The following is a 20,378-nucleotide window of genomic DNA, read 5'->3' as shown; positions in this document are numbered from 1 at the left end:
TGAAGCACTTTTGGACACAATATCACGAACCAATAGATTAATGTATATTTTGTGCTGCTGAATCACGACTTGCTGTGAGACCAGGTTGGAGGAACATAAGGAAATGGAAGACCACGGGCACAGTACTAGTTAAGGCCCAAAGTGGCAGGCCAAGAAAAATCTCAGATAAGCTGAAGCGAAGGATGGTGAGAACAGTCATAGTCAACCCACAGACCTGCTCCAAAGACCTACAACATGATCTTGCTGCAGATAGTGTCTCTGTGCATCTTTCAACTATACAGCGCACTTTGTACAAAGAGATGCTGTATGATGTTGTAATGCAGAGGAAGCCTTTTCTGCGTACACACCACAGAGTCGCTTGAGGTATGCTAAAGAACATTTGGACAAGCCAGCTTCATTTTGGAATAAGGTGCTGTGGACTGATGAAACTAAAATTGAGTTGTTTGGACAAAACAAGGGGCGGTATGCATGTCTGAAAAAGAACACTTGCTACCTACAGTAAAATTTGGAGATGGTTCAATCATGCTGTGGGGCTGTGTGGCCAGTGCAGGTACTGGGAATCTTGTTAAAGTTGAGGGTTACATGGATTCCAGTCAATATGAGCAGATTCTTGAGAACAATGTTAAAGAATCAGTGACAAAAGTTGAAGTTGCGCCGGGGCTGGATCTTTCAACAAGACAACAACACTAAACACTGCTCAAAATCTACTAAGGCATTCATGCAGAGGAACAAGTACAACATTCTGCAACGGTCATCTCAGTCCCCAGAACTGAATATTATTGAAAATCTGTGGTCTGATTTTAAGTGGGCTGTCCATGCTCAGAAACCACCAAACATGAGCTGTTTTGTAAAGAAGAATGGTCCAAAATACCTTCAACCAGTATCCAGACTGGAAGCTATAGGAAGTGTTTCGAGCCTGTTATTTCTGCAAAAGGAGGATCTACTAAATATTGATGTACTTTTTCTGTTGGGGTGCCCAAATGTATGGACCTGCCTAATTTTGTTGAAAGAAATATTGCACCCTAAATATCACTGTTTGTGTTGTGAAAGTGTAGGAACACGGACCCACAACAGGGGGCGTAAAAGAACGGGCAATGGATAAGCCAAACAGTAACAATTTAATGTTGTAAATTGTGCACAACGGAATACAGACAACAATCAGTTTGGGACTATAGTCAGTTACACGTTGGGTGACGTGTGGGCAGGCTTGAGGATAGGAGACGCCCGTCCAGAACCGAGCCGGATCCCACACGGCCCTCACCGCCAACGGACCTGAAAAACACCGGAGCCGCCAAGTCCTGGGTCCCCAGGTGGTCACCATCTCCAACTGTCAGACGTGGTACTGCTGGCAGAGAACAGAAACAGCACAGGTGAGTGTGAGTACACACACTCAGTAATCCCACAGTCTGTGTTCAGTAAGGAGGGAGAACCTCCACCTCCAATAACACACTCGGACAGCTCCTGTGAAAACCACTTATCTGGTTGGGGTGGGAGGCGAAGCCGTCGCAGTCCACACCAAACGCCAATACAGCAGATAAGGAACACGTCACAGGGAAACGGCTGAAAATGAGATCAGACTATTATTTAGTTTAAATTCAGCAGAGAAATTACCTCCAAGGTAGCTGATTTCTCGGCGGGGAGGTGGAGTTGCAGTCCGGCCTTTATGGTGATGGTGTTGAGTAGTGGATGAGTGACAGCTGGTACGGATGATGAGTGACAGCTGTCACTCCCGGTCGCTCCGATGCCCTCTCGTGCTTGAAGCCCGCATTTCAAGCAGGGCGCCATCTTGTGGTGGTGGGCCAGCAGTACCTCCTCTTCAGCGGCCCACACAACAGTTTGTCTGTTATATGATATATTAAACTGAAATTGCTGATCCAAACAACCATCATCGGGGTGCCCAAAATTTTTCTATACCTGCTTACTCCAGTTAAGAGTCACAGGGTGCTGGAGTCTGTATATTAGGGCTGGGAAGGTACAATCTATATCACAACACTTGGGTGCTGGTTTGGTACATCTTGCAATTGCAATTTGGATGCATTATATATATATATATATATATATATATATATATATATATATATATATATATATATATATATATATATATATATATATATATATATATATATATATATATATATATATATATAAAACACTTTTGGTTTTGCTCCCATTTTGTATGAGATGAACTCAAAGATCTAAAACTTTTTCCACATACACAATATCACCATTTCTCTCAAATAATGTTCACAAACCAGTCTAAATCTGTGATAGTGAGCACTTCTCCTTTGCTGAGATAATCCATCCCACCTCACAGGTGTGCCATACCAAGATGCTGATTAGACACCATGATTAGTGCACAGATGTGCCTTAGACTGCCCACAATAAAAGGCCACTCTGAAAGGTGCAGTTTTATCACACAGCACAATGCCACAGATGTCGCAAGATTTGAGGGAGCATGCAGTTGGTATGCTGACAGCAGGAATGTCAACCAGAGCTGTTGCTCGTGTATTGAATGTTCATGTCTCTACCATAAGCCGTCTCCAAAGTTGTTTCAGAGAATTTGGCAGTACATCCAACCAGCCTCACAACCGCAGACCACGTGTAACTACACCAGCCCAGGACCTCCACATCCAGCATGTTCACCTCCAAGATCGTCTGAGACCAGCCACTCGGACAGCTGCTGAAACAATCGGTTTGCATAACCAAAGAATTTCTGCACAAACTGTCAGAAACCGTCTCAGGGAAGCTCATCTGCATGCTCGTCGTCCTCATCGGGGTCTCGACCTGATTCCAGTTCATCGTCGTAACCGACTTGAGTGGGCAAATGCTCACATTCGCTGGCGTTTGGCACATTGGAGAGGTGTTCTCTTCACAGATGATGCGAAAGAGATGTGTTGCACTGCATGAGGCAAATGGTGGTCACACCAGATACTGACTGGTATCCCCCCCCAATAAAACAAAACTGCACCTTTCAGAGTGGCCTTTTATTGTGGGCAGTCTAAGGCACACCTGTGCACTAATCATGGTGTCTAATCAGCATCTTGGTATGGCACACCTGTGAGGTGGGATGGATTATCTCAGCAAAGGAGAAGTGCTCACTATCACAGATTTCGACTGGTTTGTGAACAATATTTGAGGGAAATGGTGATATTGTGTATGTGGAAAAAGTTTGAGATCTTTGAGTTCATCTCATACAAAATGGGAGCAAAACCAAAAGTGTTGCGTTTATATTTTTGTTGAGTATATATATATATATATATATATATATATATATATATATATATATATATATATATATATATATATATATATATATATCTGTCCAATCAGACGGATCACACGGTGATGACCCAGGCAAACGGACAAACGACGAACGTAACATGCATTTGCGGAAAGCTGTGCAAGAACCATCGTGGCCTGAAAATCCATCAGGCTAGAATGAAATGCTTGGAGAAAGACAATGAGGTACAACGCTCAGGTCTTGTACCTGGTGAGACGCAGGAGGAGCCCGGCCAGGAGGCAACCCACAGAGCCCAGTCCCTCCACTTACCTCAGACTCTCAATCCCAGCAGAGTAAGTCCACAGCAGCGGTTTAAGTGGCCCCCAGCCAGCAAGAGGAGCGAGTGGCAGCAGTTTGACAAGGATGTGTCAAACATCATCCAGGCCACAGCCAAAGGAGACGCGGACAGCCGACTCACATCAATGACCACCATCATCATCAGCTATGCCTCAGAAAGATTTGGGCAGGTGGACAAAGGAAAATCAAAACCCACTTCCTACACAATGAGCCGAAGGGCCACCCGGATACATCATCTGCGCCAGGAGCTTCGTACCCTCAAGAAGCAGTACAAGGCTGCAACTGAGGAGGAGGCGCAACCCTTAGCGGAACTGAAAAACATCCTGCACAAGAAGCTGATGACTCTTCGCAGAGCAGAATGGCACCGGAGACGGGGGAGGGAGAGGGCAAGGAAGCGAGCGGCTTTCAAACAACTGCTAGGGGACAAGCGCAGTGGCCGGCTTGAGTGCTCTATAGAGCAAGTAAACCGCTTCCTCCAGGACACTGTGAGCGACCCTCTGAGAGACCTGGAACTGGAGCCCAACAAAGCTCTCATCAGCCCAGATCCCCCAACAACAGAGTTCAACCTGAAGGAGCCAAGTCTGAAGGAGGATGAGGAGGTTGTCAAGGCGGCCCGCTCTGCGTCAGCACCAGGCCCCAGTGGAATTCCTTATCTGGTCTACAAGCGCTGCCCGGAGCTTCTACGGCACCTGTGGAGGATCCTGAAGGTGATTTGGAGAAGGGGAAAAGTGGCCGACCAGTGGAGGCATGCTGAGGGAGTTTGGATCCCCAAAGAGGAGAACTCACAAGACATCAGTCAGTTTCGATCCATCTCACTGCTGAGCGTGGAAGGGAAGGTATTTTTTAGCATCGTCTCACGAAGACTGACCGAATTCCTCCTCAAGAACAGCTATACTGACCCATCAGTTCAGAAGGGAGGGATCTCTGCTCCTGGCTGCTTGGAACACACTGGGGTCATCACGCAACTCATCAGAGAGGCCCATGAGAACAAAGGCGACCTAGCTGTGTTGTGGTTGGACCTGGCCAACGCCTACGGGTCCATACCACACAAGCTGGTTGAGCTCGCTCTCCACCTCCACCATGTTCCCAGTAAGATCAAGGACCTCATCCTGGATTATTATAATAACTTCAGGATGAGAGTTACTTCTGGGTCAGTGACATCGGACTGGCATCGCATTGGGAAAGGGATAATTACAGGCTGCACCATCTCTGTTGTCCTCTTCTCCCTAGCCATGAACATGGTGGTCAAGTCAGCTGAGGTGGAATGCAGAGGGCCCCTGACCAAGTCAGGTGTACGACAGCCCCCCATCAGAGCCTATATGGATGACCTCACTGTAACAACCATGTTGGTCCCGGGGTGCAGGTGGATCCTGCAAGGGCTCGAAAAGCTCATCACCTGGGAAAGGATGAGCTTCAAGCCCTCCAAATCACGATCCATGGTGCTGAAGAAGGGGAAGGTGAGTGACAAGTTCCGCTTTTCCATCTCAGGAACTGTCATCCCAACCATCACGGAGCAACCCGTGAAGAGTTTGGGGAAACTCTTCGACTCCACCCTGAAGGAGTCAGCAGCCATCCAGAAGGCCAGCTTAGAACTTGGAACTTGGCTCACCAAGGTAGACAAGTCTGGCCTGCCTGGTAGGTTTAAAGCCTGGATCTACCAGCATTCAATCCTGCCCCGCATCCTGTGGCCCCTGTTGATTTATGCAGTCCCAATAACAGCAGTTGAGTCCCTAGAGAGGAAGATCAGTGGCTTTCTTTGAAAGTGGCTGGGACTTCCTCGCAGCCTTACCAGTGCTGCCCTGTACGGAACGAGTAACATCCTGCAGCTTCCTCTCAGTGGTTTCACAGAAGAGTTCATGGTGGCACGCACCAGAGAAGTTCTACAGTACAGGGACTCAAAGGACTGCAAAGTGTCAGCAGGGGGCATCGAGGTGAGGACAGGAAGGAAGTGGAAGGCATGGGAAGCAGTGGAGCTGGCAGAGTCACGCCTAAGACAGAAGGCATTGGTAGGCACTGTGGCAACAGGCAGAGCAGGCTTGGGTTACTTCCCAAAGATCTTCATCAGCCAGGCCCATGGGAAGGAAAGGCACCACCTGATCCAGGAGGAAGTCAGAGCAGGTGTGGAGGAAGAGCGGGTGAGCAGGGCAGTAGGACTACGGCAACAGGGAGCATGGACAAGGTGGGAGAGCGCACTACAGCGCAGGATCACCTGGACAAACATCTTGCAGCCAGATTTTCAGCGGGTCCGCTTCCTGGTGCAAGCTGTCTACGATGCTCTGCCAAGTCCAGCGAACCTCCATGTGTGGGGGAAAAGCGAGACACCTTCCTGCCCACTGTGCTCTGGTAGAGGCTCTTTAGAACACCTCCTCAGTGGCTGCACAAAGGCTCTGGCAGATGGTCGCTATCGCTGGCGCCATGACCAGGTGCTTAAGGCAGTCGCTGAGAGCGTAGCCTCAGCCATCAGCTCCAGCAAGAACCATCATGCTCCAAAGAAGGCAATCTCCTTTGTTAAAGCTGGAGAAAAACCCAGAGCAAACCAACATGCGACATCAGGACTACTCCACACAGCAGCTGACTGGCAGTTGCAGTTTGACCTGGGTAGGCAGCTGAGGTTCCCCCAGCACATCGCAACAACATTCCTTTGCCCAGATATGATCATGACCTCTCAGTCTTCGAAACAGCTGATCATACTGGAGTTGACAGTGCCCTGGGAAGAAAACATCGAGGAGGCCAATGAGAGGAAGAGGGCTAAGTACCAGGAACTGGTGGAGGAGTGCAGGGAGGGAGGCTGGAAGACGGTCTACAAGCCCATAGAGGTAGGCTGCAGGGGATTTGCAGGGCGGTCTCTGTGCAAGGACCTCAGCCGCCTGGGCATCGTAGGAGCGGCAAAGAAGAGGGCCATCAAGTCCGCAAGCGAAGCCGCCGAAAAGGCCACCAGGTGGCTTTGGGTGAAGAGGGCAGATCCATGGGCTGCTACTGGGATGCAAGTCGGGGCTTGATCACCCCCGGCTGGGTCGCCTGGGTGAGGGTGTATGATGTTGCAAGACCTGAAACACCTGATGACCCCAGGATACATCACTGATGATGCGTCCCAGTGCATCCATGAGGTGTATTTTGAATATATATATATATATATATATATTACAAATCATAATTACAAAGCAATGCATACAACATTTTTGAAATAGTTCCCCTACAAGAACAGTACTGCATATTTATTAATTAAATAATTAAAGTACTTTTTTTAAGTAAACTGTTGGTAGACACTGTATATTTCACAACCCCAGACTTGACTCCTTAAAAAGTACTAAAAAATAGTTTGCATTGAGATTTGACAATATCTCCTTAATTGGTGTATCATGCCACGCACGCCAGGTAGGAGTACTCTTCTTGCTATCTTGGATTATCATATTTTATTTTCTTGTGTATGCAGAGAATGTATACACAGTTTAGCACAGACACAGACCTACGGTAGGCCAGTCTGAGTCAAATACCTGTGTTTCTGGCAGAGATATTCTGTTGCAGTACGCATAGAATTTTGCCTGGGCAAGAAATGCAAACAGTCAGTGCATCTCACCTGTTTCACATACAAAATACTTGCCCGTATCCTTATTTTTTTTTGTTATATCTGGCTGCCACTCCGTGCATATTCGTCAGCACTCAAGTGATCACTGAGAAAATTTGTCAAGGTCCGTCTTGTTTATTTATTCATTCAACGTGTTTTGTACGTATAAGTAAAAGCCTTCACATGTGACCTAACATGAACATTTCGTACCTAGGTTGAACCGTAGGTCAGAGGATTCTCACTGATTTGTTGAAACCACAAACTGAAACAACAACTTCAGTTACATAAACCACGTAGCGTGGATGGAGGACTGTAAACAACTTGGCCCAGATGTACTAAAAACACTTTCCATATGCAAAAACAACATCAGCCCATTGCGTATTTTTCTCACACCTCTGTGTTGATGTCTGAATCGTACTGTGGTTTGATACTGTAATACAACAAAGTTATTGACACATTTGGTTCATGTAGACGAAGCATCTTCTTTCTGTGCAGTAGGTTTTACCCCAGTGTTCTCAAGATATTGCTGACAAACTGTCAAGTAACCTTAGATTTGAGAAAATGCTGTGGTCTAGTTTTGGTGCCAACCAGCAGTCACACCCAGATGCTTTTTTTTTTATCAGTTTCTTTAACCCTTTGCTCCTCCAGCTTCACCATGTTCAGATATTTTCACTGAAAGCACTCAGTTTTTAATTAGGAATTGAAAACGCAAGCATTTTGAAACACTAAATCTTTTTCTGAAGCAATAGATTCATTCGGTGTTTCAAAACAGTGAATCCTTTAAGTATTTCAAACCTGTGAAGTATCTGAAACAAATAGTCTATTTAACACTGTACAACCATTTTGCATTTGCAGTGTTGCCACATTTACTTTGAAAAGTCAATTTATTAGTTACTTTATACAATTACTTCATTAGCAGCTTTATGCAGTTACTTCATTAGGAACTACAACAACTTGTAACTAATAAGTAATGTAACTAAGGTAACTAGTAATCTAACTTGGTTACTCTTAAGATTGAGTAATCTATAAAGTAACTATTCAGCAAAGTAACTAATAGTTACTTTTCTGAGTACTCATCTTAAAAATAACAAAGTTAGATTACTAGTTACTTTATTAGTTACATTGAGTAACTCTATAAAGTAACTGTAGAACGTAACTGTAAAAAGTAACTAATCAAGTAACTTTTCTAAGTAAGTGTGGCAACACTGTGCATTTCTGAGTTGGAATTTTAGCAAACAAACAACAAGGCCCTTGATGTCCACCAGACCTAAGCTTTGGACATCAAAGAAAGAGACAAACAAGCTCATTTCAAGTTACATGTAATTTCAACTACAGTGCCCCTTAATTTCATGCATGTGTTGATAAGATTATTTCCTACAATGAGCCCACACAAGTCTAGCAGGCAGCAGACAGCTATATAGGACATTATATAACCAAAACAGTTGCCTTTTGGGTTGATGTAGTGCCTCAAAATCCACTACATTTTAATCTGTCAATGTGCATTATGTGCCAAATACATTTGGAAGAGGACAAAATGATAGGATTTATTGCTTCTGAGTTATCATGTTAACAGTATGGAGAAGATGAGCTCTATTCCCTCACTGCATTTTACAGGGTATGTACATGTAAAGATATATAATAGCCTACTTTTATAATACAGGGTGCAATTTCACAAGTCTGATGAACAAATATCACTTGTTTGTCTGTGGGACATTTTATCCCTGCAGGTTTGCAGCAGTTTCACACTGACATCCCTGAGTGATTTATGACGAAACAAACAGCGGTAGGACGAGGTCAGCAAAGGGCAGAAGTGGTTTCATGGGTTGGGAGGGATCACTTTGTGTTTTTTAAGCGTGTACCACATTTTTAAAACTCTGCCACAGAAAGAAGACTTTGGTCATGACTCTCACTCCAAACAGCACAGGTAAACTCATTTAACAAAATTTCACTACGTTTTTATTTCCCGACGTATGCTATGATTATTTTTTGAATGTTAAAATATACATTTCCTGTGGATGATGATATTCAAAAGCTAATCAGTCATGATTAAAAAGTGTACAGTATGTGATTTATGGACTTTAGAGGATATTTTTATTACGTTATTAGGACTTATTAACAATATTAGAAAAATATCACATTATCAGTTTCCACACACACTTGGAGAAAAAACTTTTTAATAAAAAAATGGAAATTGTGAATTTCAATGACAGCTTATGTATCATTTTTTTTTAAAAATCACTTTGTTCTCATTATTAGTCATTTGCAGCAGCTCAGGAGTGTTATAATCATTATGACTCAGTTAAGTGTTTTCAAGTGATACAATTTTTGGTTAGTTGATAAATCATAAATCATACGCATGATTTGTGGCTTTTATGCACAAATGTTATTTCTAAAAATAAATAAACAAATTTAATGATAGTTTTCACAAGACACTTTAAGTGACAATACTAAAAATGTAAATTCTGACAATTAGACACTGTAACTACTACTACTACTACTACGACAACTACTACTACTATTACTAAATAAAATAATTCATTTTAAAAAATTATGTGTGTATGTAGAAATTCTCAAAGGGAAAATATTAGATTGCTGTTAAAGAGAAAGAAGAAATGAAACTTCATTTGAGACAGAAAGTGGCTCATACGTGTCACACTGATAAATGACTAAAATATGGCAACTGCTGACTCATAGTTTAAAATAGGACAAATAAATACAAAAATTACAGCACCTGATTCAATTGATCAAAATGTGTCACTTTCGCCTTGGCCGGTACAATTTTCTTATTTAGGACAAATCATTGCTCACAAAAACTACTTGAATGAAATTACAGAAGATTAAAAATGTAACTTTGATTTTAGTTACTTCCTCCATGCTGGTTACTGTTTTTAAAAACTATATCTTCTTCAATTACTTGCTCCAATTTTTTTATGGATTTTCGTAAAACTTGGTGGAAGGGTGGGGCGTCGACCAATACAGAACACGTTCACATTTGATGTTGATCTGCTGCCAGGGGTGGATCCACACAACACTTTTTGAAAAACATTTTTCAAAAACTTCGATTTAGATTTTTTGTTTTTGTTTTTCTTATTTGTTTTTAATATTCATTGATTTATTGCCATTTTTTTTCTCACAAAATTTTCTGATCAGTAATGATGAACAACCGTCACATTTGCAAACAGCATTAATGTGTCAGAAATTTTGTTTTCAGTAAAAGCAGGTTGCATTGGGATGGAGTTGGTAATCCCAGTGGTTCCCAAATTAGTGGTTGGGCTGTCTTCTATGAATAGTAGTTGTGGGAACAATGAACAAGACTAATAATATTAGCAGTACTTTCCAGACCAGATTATCCCCGTGACCCTTAATTGGACTAAGCGGTTGAAGATGAGTGTGTGTGTGTGTGTGTGTATAAAATTATATTAAAGAACAAAAGATGCAATTGAATTCGTTATGAGGAAGAAAAGAGAAACCAATGATATTCACCAAACAAAGAGACCAATCTAAAGTTTAAAATCCAAATAGGATGATGCTATGCATAACCCTATTCATTTTATTTTTACTTTTTATTTTAAAATTGTCAGCATGAGCCGATAATGTATAGCACAATATCATACCATTTTGACAATTAATGTGAAAGGCTGTGTGCTCAGTTCGGTTTATACACAGTAAATTTAGCCATGTTAAATTAACACGGCAGTGAGTATATATTGTCCCATTCAAAATGCTGTTAAATTAACTCTATGCCAATGTAAATTAATCCAATTAGTGCTCTTAAACGTGTAAGTTTAACACTATAATTTAACATGATTTTGAATTTTACTTTATGAGTGTTGATTGTCCTGTGTTAAATTAACATTATCAATGAGTAAATTAGCTACATCACAATGTAAAGTAGTTCTATGAGTGTTGATCAACTTGATTTGACGCTGTAAACTAATGTCATTTTGTACTGAACCCTTTGACTGCTTGTTGTCTATTTAAATTTTTTGTTAAATTAACTCCATCACAGTGTCAGTTAGTGCTATCACACAAAATAAATTAATTCTATAAGTGCTGATAAATTTGCAAATTTAACACTGTAATTTAACATGATTTTGAATTGGACCCTATAAGTGTTTATTGTCCCATTGAAAACAGTCTTAAATTAACATTATCACTCAATAAAGTAACTCCTTTACAATGTAAATTATGGCTATTCTGTTAATACTGACCAACTTGATTTGACACTATAATTTAAGCTTATTTTTTTAATTTTACCCTATGACCACTTGTTGTCCTATTTAGAATTTAGTTAATCAACTACCATAGTGTCAATTAATGATAGTTTCCACAAGACACTTTGAGTGACAATGCTAAAAATGTAAATTCCTTAAATTTTTTTTTTTTTTTTTTTTAACATTTAGCATGTAAAGTAATTCTATTCATTTTGCTCAACTTAACAATATGATTTAACATTTTTTTAACTGGACCCTATGAGTGCTTATTGCCCCAATCAAAAAGGTGTAAAATCAACTCTATCACTGAGTAAATTAATTCCATCACAGTGGAAATTAATGTTATTATTGCTGTTCAACTTGATTTAATGCTATAACATGTTTTTGAAAACTCTCGACAGTGTTCACACTGCAGATTCACTGTGTACCGCATTCAGTTTTATTAATTTGAATTAAAAGCTGCTGCAAAGATGACGTGTCATTTATATTTGCAGTACAGTACCCTACATACAAAAGAGTGTGATGAATGTAGTTTTGTGATGATTGTTTTAATTTATCTGTAAAATTTCAGATTAAATGTTGAAGTAAATGTTGAATTTTCAATAAAACTCTACCAACGCAAATTGCAACATGAATTGAGAGGTGTGAAAATATTTATTTAAATATAATATTACGCAAGTTATTTGTCCGACTGTAACCCTCATCTCTGCAGAGCCATTTGCAGATCGCTTTATGACTCACAACTGTCTGTTCCCACAAATCGTAAATCCACCTACAGTCGCTTGAGCCGTCAATGAACACAAATATCCTGTTTAAAACTGTTTATATATATATATATATATATATATATATATATATATATATATATATATATATATATATATATATATATATATATATATGTATGACTGTAATTGTATTAAATTTACAAAATATAACAAAAACGGACCCAGATCTTCATTTGGCTTACATAATTTGCTTGGTATATTTGCAAATACACTGTAAAAGTAAGTTAAAGCAGCTTGTTATTTTAATTCACTTCCACTTAACATTATGAAATTTCAACTAAATTTCATTAGATGTCATCATACAAACTCAGGTTTACGAGTCAGTTCAGTGAAATGAAAATTTCAACGTGTCCGTTTAACATAAAGTGTGAGTCTGAATCAGAGTAACCTGATTATTCTTAAGTTAACTTTACTCACGTTTTTAAAGCAGCAGCTGAAGTTAACTTAAGTAGAACCACTTTGATCATTTTTACAGTGTAAATAAATGACATATGTGGTACAGTGTGAGTGTGAGCTGTTGCTTGTCTTACCTTCAAAGTGTCCCCATAACCAAATATAATGAAACGAAAACTATACAGAAAAAAAAAAAAAAAAAATATATATATATATATATGTGTCATTTATGGTCCACAGTGCCACAGTGGAAGATGAAATGATAACTGATGGTTGTGGAACTTGCCCACAGCATAAAGTCTGTTGGCACGCGACGCTGACTGATCTGACTGATCTGACTGATTTTCAGTCTACCCACGGTTTCCCCTGTGCCAACAACCTGCCGCCGCTGTCACGCAATCACTCCAAAAATGATTAAAATATCACTTCTCCTGACTCAAAGTGTGCAACGTACCTGCAGCCGTCTTGCTGCTGTCACACAATAATAATTTGCTGCATGCAAATCCAGCTTTGTAGGTCACTAATAATGAATTATATGCTGCAAAATCATCGGTGTTAAATTTCCTGTGTGGAAGTGTTAAGGTTTTGATGTTAATTTCAATTCGATTTTTTTCCCCACCCACCCACAGTAGTTTCACAATTTTAAAAGGTGTTAGTATTAAATCATATTTTGGCCAATATCTTTATGTTTTTCATGCATTAAAGTGCAAAGATGTAAGATTCTTTCCCTCCACACAAACTGTTTTCCCTATTTTCTGGAGTTTAAGTTGGATTTATGTTTATTTATTCATTTATTTATTTAACTAGTTTGGGAGGTCCTGCAATTTATACTCCAGAGTGACGTATATATCCCAAAAAGCCACGCATTTGTTTTTAATAACAGTGATGATTATAACTATTTACATAGGGCTTTCCCATAAATCAAAGCACTAAACAAAATAAACTCCAATAATAAATGTCAATAATAAAAAATACACACACAAAAATAATAAAGAGCTAATAATACAAAAAACAGATGCAACTTCTACTCTCGTGCTACTTATGTTCTTGAAAATATGGTATTTCTCTCAAATTTTGTTCAAACATTTGCTTAAAAAATTGTGTTAGTGATCTCTTCATCTTTGTATTTGTATTTTGATTTTACTCCATCCACCTGGCAGGTGTGGCATAGATCAAAATGCAGATTAAACACCATGATTATTACACACATGTTCCTTGGACTTTTCACAATAAAAGCCTTTTATCAAACACCACAATGCCACAGATGTCACGTATTTGGTGGGAGCGCCAGGCTGACGGCAGGAATGTCCACCAGAGCAGGTGTCTGTGACCTGAATGTTCATTTCACTGTCATAAGACACCTCTGGTGGTGTTTCTGAGAATCTGTCAGTACGTCCAACCGGCATCGCGGCAGAAAACCACGTGTAATCATACCAGCCCATGACCACTACATCCGGCTTATTCATCTCATAAATATCTTTTATTTCTTCATTATTATAATTATTTTTGCACATTTTAGAGTGGGCTTTTATAGTGACCAGTCCAAGACACCAACATGGCATAATCATACTGTTTTTATCAGTATCTTGATACGCTACACCTGCTACAAGTGAATGGATTCGCTTGGCAAAGGACAACACTTTTTAAAAGAATTCAAGGGAAATTTATGTTTTTTGTGCAAAGAAGAAGTTGATCTTTAACTTCAACACATAAAAAAAATAGTAGCTTTTATATTTTTGTTGAATACGCTGCCACTGGACTACTTGAAACTAGTTTCAATTGCCATTGGACTGCTACTGGTTTCAAGTAATCCACTGGGAGTCTCCACTGCTCTATGTAATTTATGGGTATTTACAGTGTAGATTATTGCTAAATTTAGCACAATACAGTGCTTTACTACTGCGTAGAGAATCCTAAATGCTGCTTAGAATGATGTTAAAAAATTAAACAGTAGATCTCTCAAAAAACAGTCACTTCTACTAAATAAAACTGTATAATCATTTATGAGGATTTGACATAAATTTCTGTAACTGAGTAGCAGTCTGTGTATTATAGCTATCAAGCTAAAAAATAAAATTGTTTCAAAAAGATTTGTTAATTTTTTCACATATGTATGGTTTCTTGCAAGAACCAAAACACATTTAAGATAATTATTCTCCTTGACTCAGAAGTATGTATATCAGCTGTATTCTCGTGGGGGTCAAGGGCACTGGCCCCTTCTTAGAGCCGCCACTGCAAACATTTCATTTGCAATAAATGACACATAAAGGCTTATATTTTCTTGTTCAAAGGGTAAAGTTTTCACATGACAGACTAACCAGACAGCTGACATTTGTGCTTTGAGTCAACGTCTCGGCTGGCACGCGACACGCAACAGTGCAGCCTCCTGTTGTTGGGGCTGGGGGTGGGTGTGCAAAAGGTTCCTTGTTAATCATTTACACTTTCCATATTTATTTTGCATGTCTCTTAAACTTATATAATAAAAAGGGTTCACAACATTGTATTTATGTTATTATAAGTTTTTAATATTTTAGGTTTTCATGAAAATATTCAAATTATATGTCAGAAATTTTCATGACACTCAGTTCTATTAGATTTTGCATGAAAACAAACTATAGCTTACGAAATCTGCACACTGGATAACTTTTTTTTTTTATGCTTCTGCTTTATTCCCATGATTGTTCCTCATAACCAGATGATCAAAACATCAGATGACATCTGGAAAAAACAGAAACCCCCCCCCACAAATGTACAAAAACACTGTTTTAGATTGTTAAGTTAAATTATATATTCACCACAACTGTAAAATGACACACAAAGATGAAAAACACATTGGTTTGTAACCCTTGATGTTATTTATACTTTCCTTCTCCACAAGTGGGAGCTGTTTAGTCATGCGCCACACCAGTTCTGTACAAGCAACCTGCTCCCTCTATAGGGCAGAAATGCAATAACAACAGCCATTTAAATATTTTGTGTTCACACTGGTCTGCACATATCTTTAACACCCCAAAACTAATGATGGCACTGTACTTTTTTCTTTGTTTCCCTTGGTAGCATTAGTCATTTAGCTTCAGTTATATATTTATTTAAGAAGTTAAACTATTTTTTAACAACAAATCACAGCAGATCTGAAAGCTTACTTTCCCCAATTAAGATTTATAATAAAAAAAAATTTTTTTTTTTTTTTTTTTAGAGGGAATGGATGTGTGGTTGGGCAGTTTTGGTGTTTATTAGTTTCTGAAACCATCCTGTCCAGTGCACCAGTGTCGCAGACCGAACAGTCCACCCCTAAAAATCGGTCCGCCTTTTGCATCTGCGCATGCGTCATTTCAGACCACAGCAGCACGTCTGAGGCGGAGTCTCTTCACCCAAAGAAATCACATGGATTAATGGGATTATTGACCATCAGATAAAACCTCTTAATCATTCTAAAGTCAGGTTTAAGCAGAAACTCTGCGAAATTCCGTGACGCTTTGAAATGTCCGATGCGCAGTGAACACATCAGCTAGCAGCTCATTTAGCTGCGGTGCTCTGATTGCTTCCACTGCCTTTTATGATGAAATAATGCTGAATTTATGTGGAAATAATTGTTGTACAAAAGCTTCATTTATATAGCGCCAAATCACAATAAAGTTGCCTCAAGGCGCTTCACACAATTAAGGGTTAACACAGGCAACAGTGGTAAAGAAAAACTCCCTCTCAGGAAGAAACCTCAAGCAAACCAGACTGAAAAGGGTGACCCTCTTCTTGGGCCATGCTACCAACACAAATTACGAAACAATTCACAAAACGAATATACAGGAAATGTTGCCGGTGTCGCCGACCAAACAGTCCCCCTAAAAATCAGTCCCCCTGATGACGCGGTTCACGGATTAACACCTCGTTTCTGCTTCAAACTGCCTCCAGTCATCATCTGTCTCAGCGACAGATACACAATAGTGGAAGATAACTGGCTAAAACCTGTTTGATCGCAATAAACTGAACACAGCTTTATACACTAAATTAAGGTTTTGTTGTTTAACGTTCAGCTGGACGTCACCTCACATACACTGAATCTCATTTGTCTTCATTTATTTCCCCTCAGCGATGGATTTCACCTCAACTGAATATTACTACAGCGACGATGACAACTACTCACTGTGGAACACGAGTAACAGCACAGACGTTGGTGACTACATGGACTCCGGGTGGTGCGAGGCTGCAGAGCAGGAGTTCACCATCAAATTGTTTCAGAGCTGTGTTTTCTGCCTGATCTTCCCACTGGGCGTGATCGGAAACTGCCTGGTCATCGCCACCTTTGCTCTCTACCGCCGACTTCGCCTTCATTCTATGACCAATATCTTCCTGTTCCACCTGGCGCTGGCTGACCTCCTCCTGCTCTTGACGCTACCATTGCAGGCGACTGAAACACATTTGGGTTGGATCTTTCCCCTGTCGCTCTGCAAAGTCATGCGCGCATGCTACGCCATCAATACCTACAGCGGCCTACTGCTCCTGGCCTGTATTAGCGTAGACCGGTACTTGGTGGTAGCGCGGGCGCAACAGATGCTCGGGCTGCGTAGCCAGATACTAACAGGCGGGAAGCTAGCTGCTGTTGGCGTGTGGCTTGTTGCTATATTCCTCAGCTTTCCTGAAATTCTTTTCTCTGGGGTGTCGGGTTCGGGCGTCGACGCCTACTGCGGCATGCAAATAAGTGGAGCGGTCAAAATGGTGACCAATGTCGCCATCATTGCTGTATTCTGCGTGTCCTTCTTTGTTATGGTGATGTGTTACTCTTTGATTGCTCGAGTTTTGTGTGAAGGAAAAGTCCATCAGCACGGCAAACTGCGTCACCGGCAGCATACTTTGAAGCTGATGGTGGTTCTGGTGCTGGTTTTTGTCTTTTTCCAGCTGCCGTACACTGTGGTTCTGTCACGTAAAATGGCGGGCCAGTTCTGCGGCCTCCTTTTGGAGTACATCACCTGCACCCTGGCTTACACCCGCTGTTGTATCAACCCTATTCTCTATGCCCTCGTAGGTGTCAGATTCCGAAACGATGTGCTGAGACTTATCTATGACGCAGGTTGTTCATGCGGCCTCTATCGTGGACCTCAATCTGTGAGCTCCTCCTCCTGATCGCTGTCTCACCTCACCCCTGTAACGTGACTGCAGTTGCACCAGCATTGATGCAAAGTCTTCAAAATGTGTACTTTTTTGGTTCCAGAATAATGTTTCACGAAATGTAATGATCCTGTCACATTATTACCTTGAGGAACTGACAAAGAAGAGAAGAAGTAAGTTTGTTTGCGGACAATATAGAGGAGTAGAATTTTTCCCATCACCCCAGAGAGCCAATGACCCCCACCCCCACCCCAAGTGGCCCTCTGCAGTTTTCATTGTTAACTGAGTGAAATTGTGATGTAATATAAGTAAAAATGTGCTTGAAACTTTTAAAATAACTATACCCTTTGCGCCTGCTATCATTATGTTGTTTCCAAAAAGGATGCAGCCCAGATTTTAAACTGGGCTCCAAGAAATTAGACAGACATTTTTGAAAAACTGTAACTCGGAGGGGTAGCATTGTGGTGAAAATGGTTAGGGCTCTTCCATCCCAAACAGAAGTTCCCTGATTCAAGGCCATCCATGCTCATTCTCCATGTATATCTGGAGTTGTGTCAGGAGAGCATCTGGACTAAGGGTATCAGTGCCAAATCAACATATGGCCTACACTGTATCTACTGTGGGATCCCTGGCAAAGACCTGATTATGGCAAGTAGGCCAACTGAGAATATGAAGATTCTTGCCCCTCTACAATCTGTGGGTCTATCATAAAATTCAGGTCTCATTTTCTCTGTTGGATCACCAGACCAGCAAAAAATCTAAAGTTTGGTAGCCTGCAGTGACTCGAAGCACGAAAACAAGCTAAAGCTATAGCCAGGCAATTATTCTCAACTTGGGAAATATTACTGATCCACCCATTTTTCTAAACCTACTTATTCCAGTAGCAGGTCAGCAGTCAATGAGCAAGAGGCAGGGTACACCCTGGGCAGGCTGCCAGTCAATTTACTACAATTTAATACAATTTACTACGGTCATTTACTACAGTCAATTAAAAGTTTCCAATTCACCTAAACTGCGGAAGTGGGAGGAAGCCAATCAGAGCGCCGGGAGGAATCCCACACAAACACATAAAGTCCATACCGAAAGGACCAGGGTGGATGTGAACCTTAGACTTTCTCATTGTGAGGCAACAGTGCTAATCACTAAGCCACCATGCTGCCCATTCTGATTTTTTTCCCTGTTGTTTCTTTCTTTAAAAAAGTTAAATAGGTCTTCTTTTAATCCACACCAATGATGACTTAGGTTGATCCAAATTAACTTACCAAGTTATATTAACTTAATTCACCTGTTACAACTGAGGAAATTTCTTTGTTTTCTCTGTTTTCATTGTTGAGTTTTTAATGTGCTGTATCTCTTCTAAATAACAAGCATATATTAAAAACGGAGAGAAAAATTATAAAGATATGCTGTAATCACTCGCGGCAAAGGTTTCTGAAACAACATTGTAGGCAAATTTATTCACAAAGGTGGTATGTGGTAGCATTTAGTTTTGCTGAGAGGTGTTTTCCAGTTATCAAGTGACAAATCAGATGATCAGGTCACTCTGTTTTTTGTTTTGTTTTTTTGTAATGTTAATGCATTTGCGTAACCCTAACCACAACCCCATTTGTTAAAAAAAAAAACAAGAACAGACATGCTTTTATTTTATTCATTTCAAGTTTTTTTTTCATACTATACATTGTTTAAAATTCGGGATTTAAACTTGATCTTTTGTTTTCAAAATCAGAACAATATGATTTTCATTTTATCTGCTTTGTAAAAACTCTGCAGGATTTTTACATTTTTGTCTTCAACAATTATCTACAGCAACACTCATGTTCTCTCTTTGATTTTTTTTTAAGATCAAATAAAAACTCAAAGCAAGAAAGCCTGCAGTTATAAGCCTCTGAAACATCAAAATGAGTTTTAAAAAATAACTATTTTGAAGTGATAATCATGCTTTGTTTATGATGGAGTTCCACCTCTTCCTTTAGAGCAAAGGACAAAATTTGTAACAAAAACTATTGAACAGACACTATGGTGACACAAACAAAATTAACTTCATTTTTCTTTGACAAATAACATGTTGCCCTTTGCTTTAACCTTTTATGATTTATGGGTGTTTTTGTAGAAATTCCATCTAAATGAAATGCCAAAAGTAAAGGCTTATTATACTTAAGTCACATTGTCAGAAAACCTTTCAAAATTTCCGGATTTTAGCAAATTCAAGTTTAGATATTCTCTGGAGCATAAAATAATAAAGTAAAGGATGAAATATTTAGGCAAAATACCCACCCCTCCAACTTAGATGGTTTTCAGAAATGATTTTTAATAAAATGTAATGAACCAACTTTGATTAAGGTTTGCAATGTTGATTATTATGTAAATTCTTACTGTACATGTGATATATTTGTTATTATTGAACAAATTGAAAAATACAGTATTTGGTAGAACTGCTGTCCCTGCTTTGGCAAAAAAAAAAAAAAAGAAAAAAAAAGAAAAAAAAAGGTCATGGCATTTGTTTTATGCATTTATATCATCTGCCACTAGAAAGCAGCAACGCAGTGGAAATGCTAATAAATCTTGAAACATACATTCGACTGATAAAAATGCTCATATTTAAGTTTGTAAGTCAGATGTCAGAGCTGTATTATGACATTCTGCTCACTAGAGGTCAGCATTTCACTTATTAGCATGTCCCAAAGACTGTTAGCATGACTTTTTTTTGTTTTTTGAAAGTCAAAACAGTTGTTAAA

General features: G+C 39.9%; 2 protein-coding genes across 2 annotated transcripts; both read left to right on the top strand.

Moving 5' to 3' along the window:
* Positions 1–3,359: 3,359 nt before the first annotated feature.
* On the top strand, positions 3,360–6,681 carry LOC117530644. Its single transcript, XM_034193525.1, is given in 1 exon segment — positions 3,360–6,681. A coding segment is annotated over 1 exon segment (3,138 nt). The 5' UTR covers positions 3,360–3,441; the 3' UTR covers positions 6,580–6,681.
* Positions 6,682–8,986: 2,305 nt separating this feature from the next.
* Positions 8,987–19,442, top strand: ccr10 (chemokine (C-C motif) receptor 10). Its single transcript, XM_034193526.1, has 2 exons — positions 8,987–9,069; positions 16,628–19,442. The coding sequence occupies exons 1-2, from the start codon at positions 9,045–9,047 to the stop codon at positions 17,656–17,658; spliced, it is 1,056 nt and encodes a 351-aa protein (XP_034049417.1). The 5' UTR covers positions 8,987–9,044; the 3' UTR covers positions 17,659–19,442.
* The last annotated feature ends 936 nt before the right edge of the window (positions 19,443–20,378 follow it).

This window comes from Thalassophryne amazonica, chromosome 18 (assembly GCF_902500255.1).
Source record: "Thalassophryne amazonica chromosome 18, fThaAma1.1, whole genome shotgun sequence".
In the NCBI taxonomy this organism is placed as follows: Eukaryota; Metazoa; Chordata; class Actinopteri; order Batrachoidiformes; family Batrachoididae; genus Thalassophryne; species Thalassophryne amazonica.
This window is presented reverse-complemented; position numbering and strand designations above follow the sequence as displayed.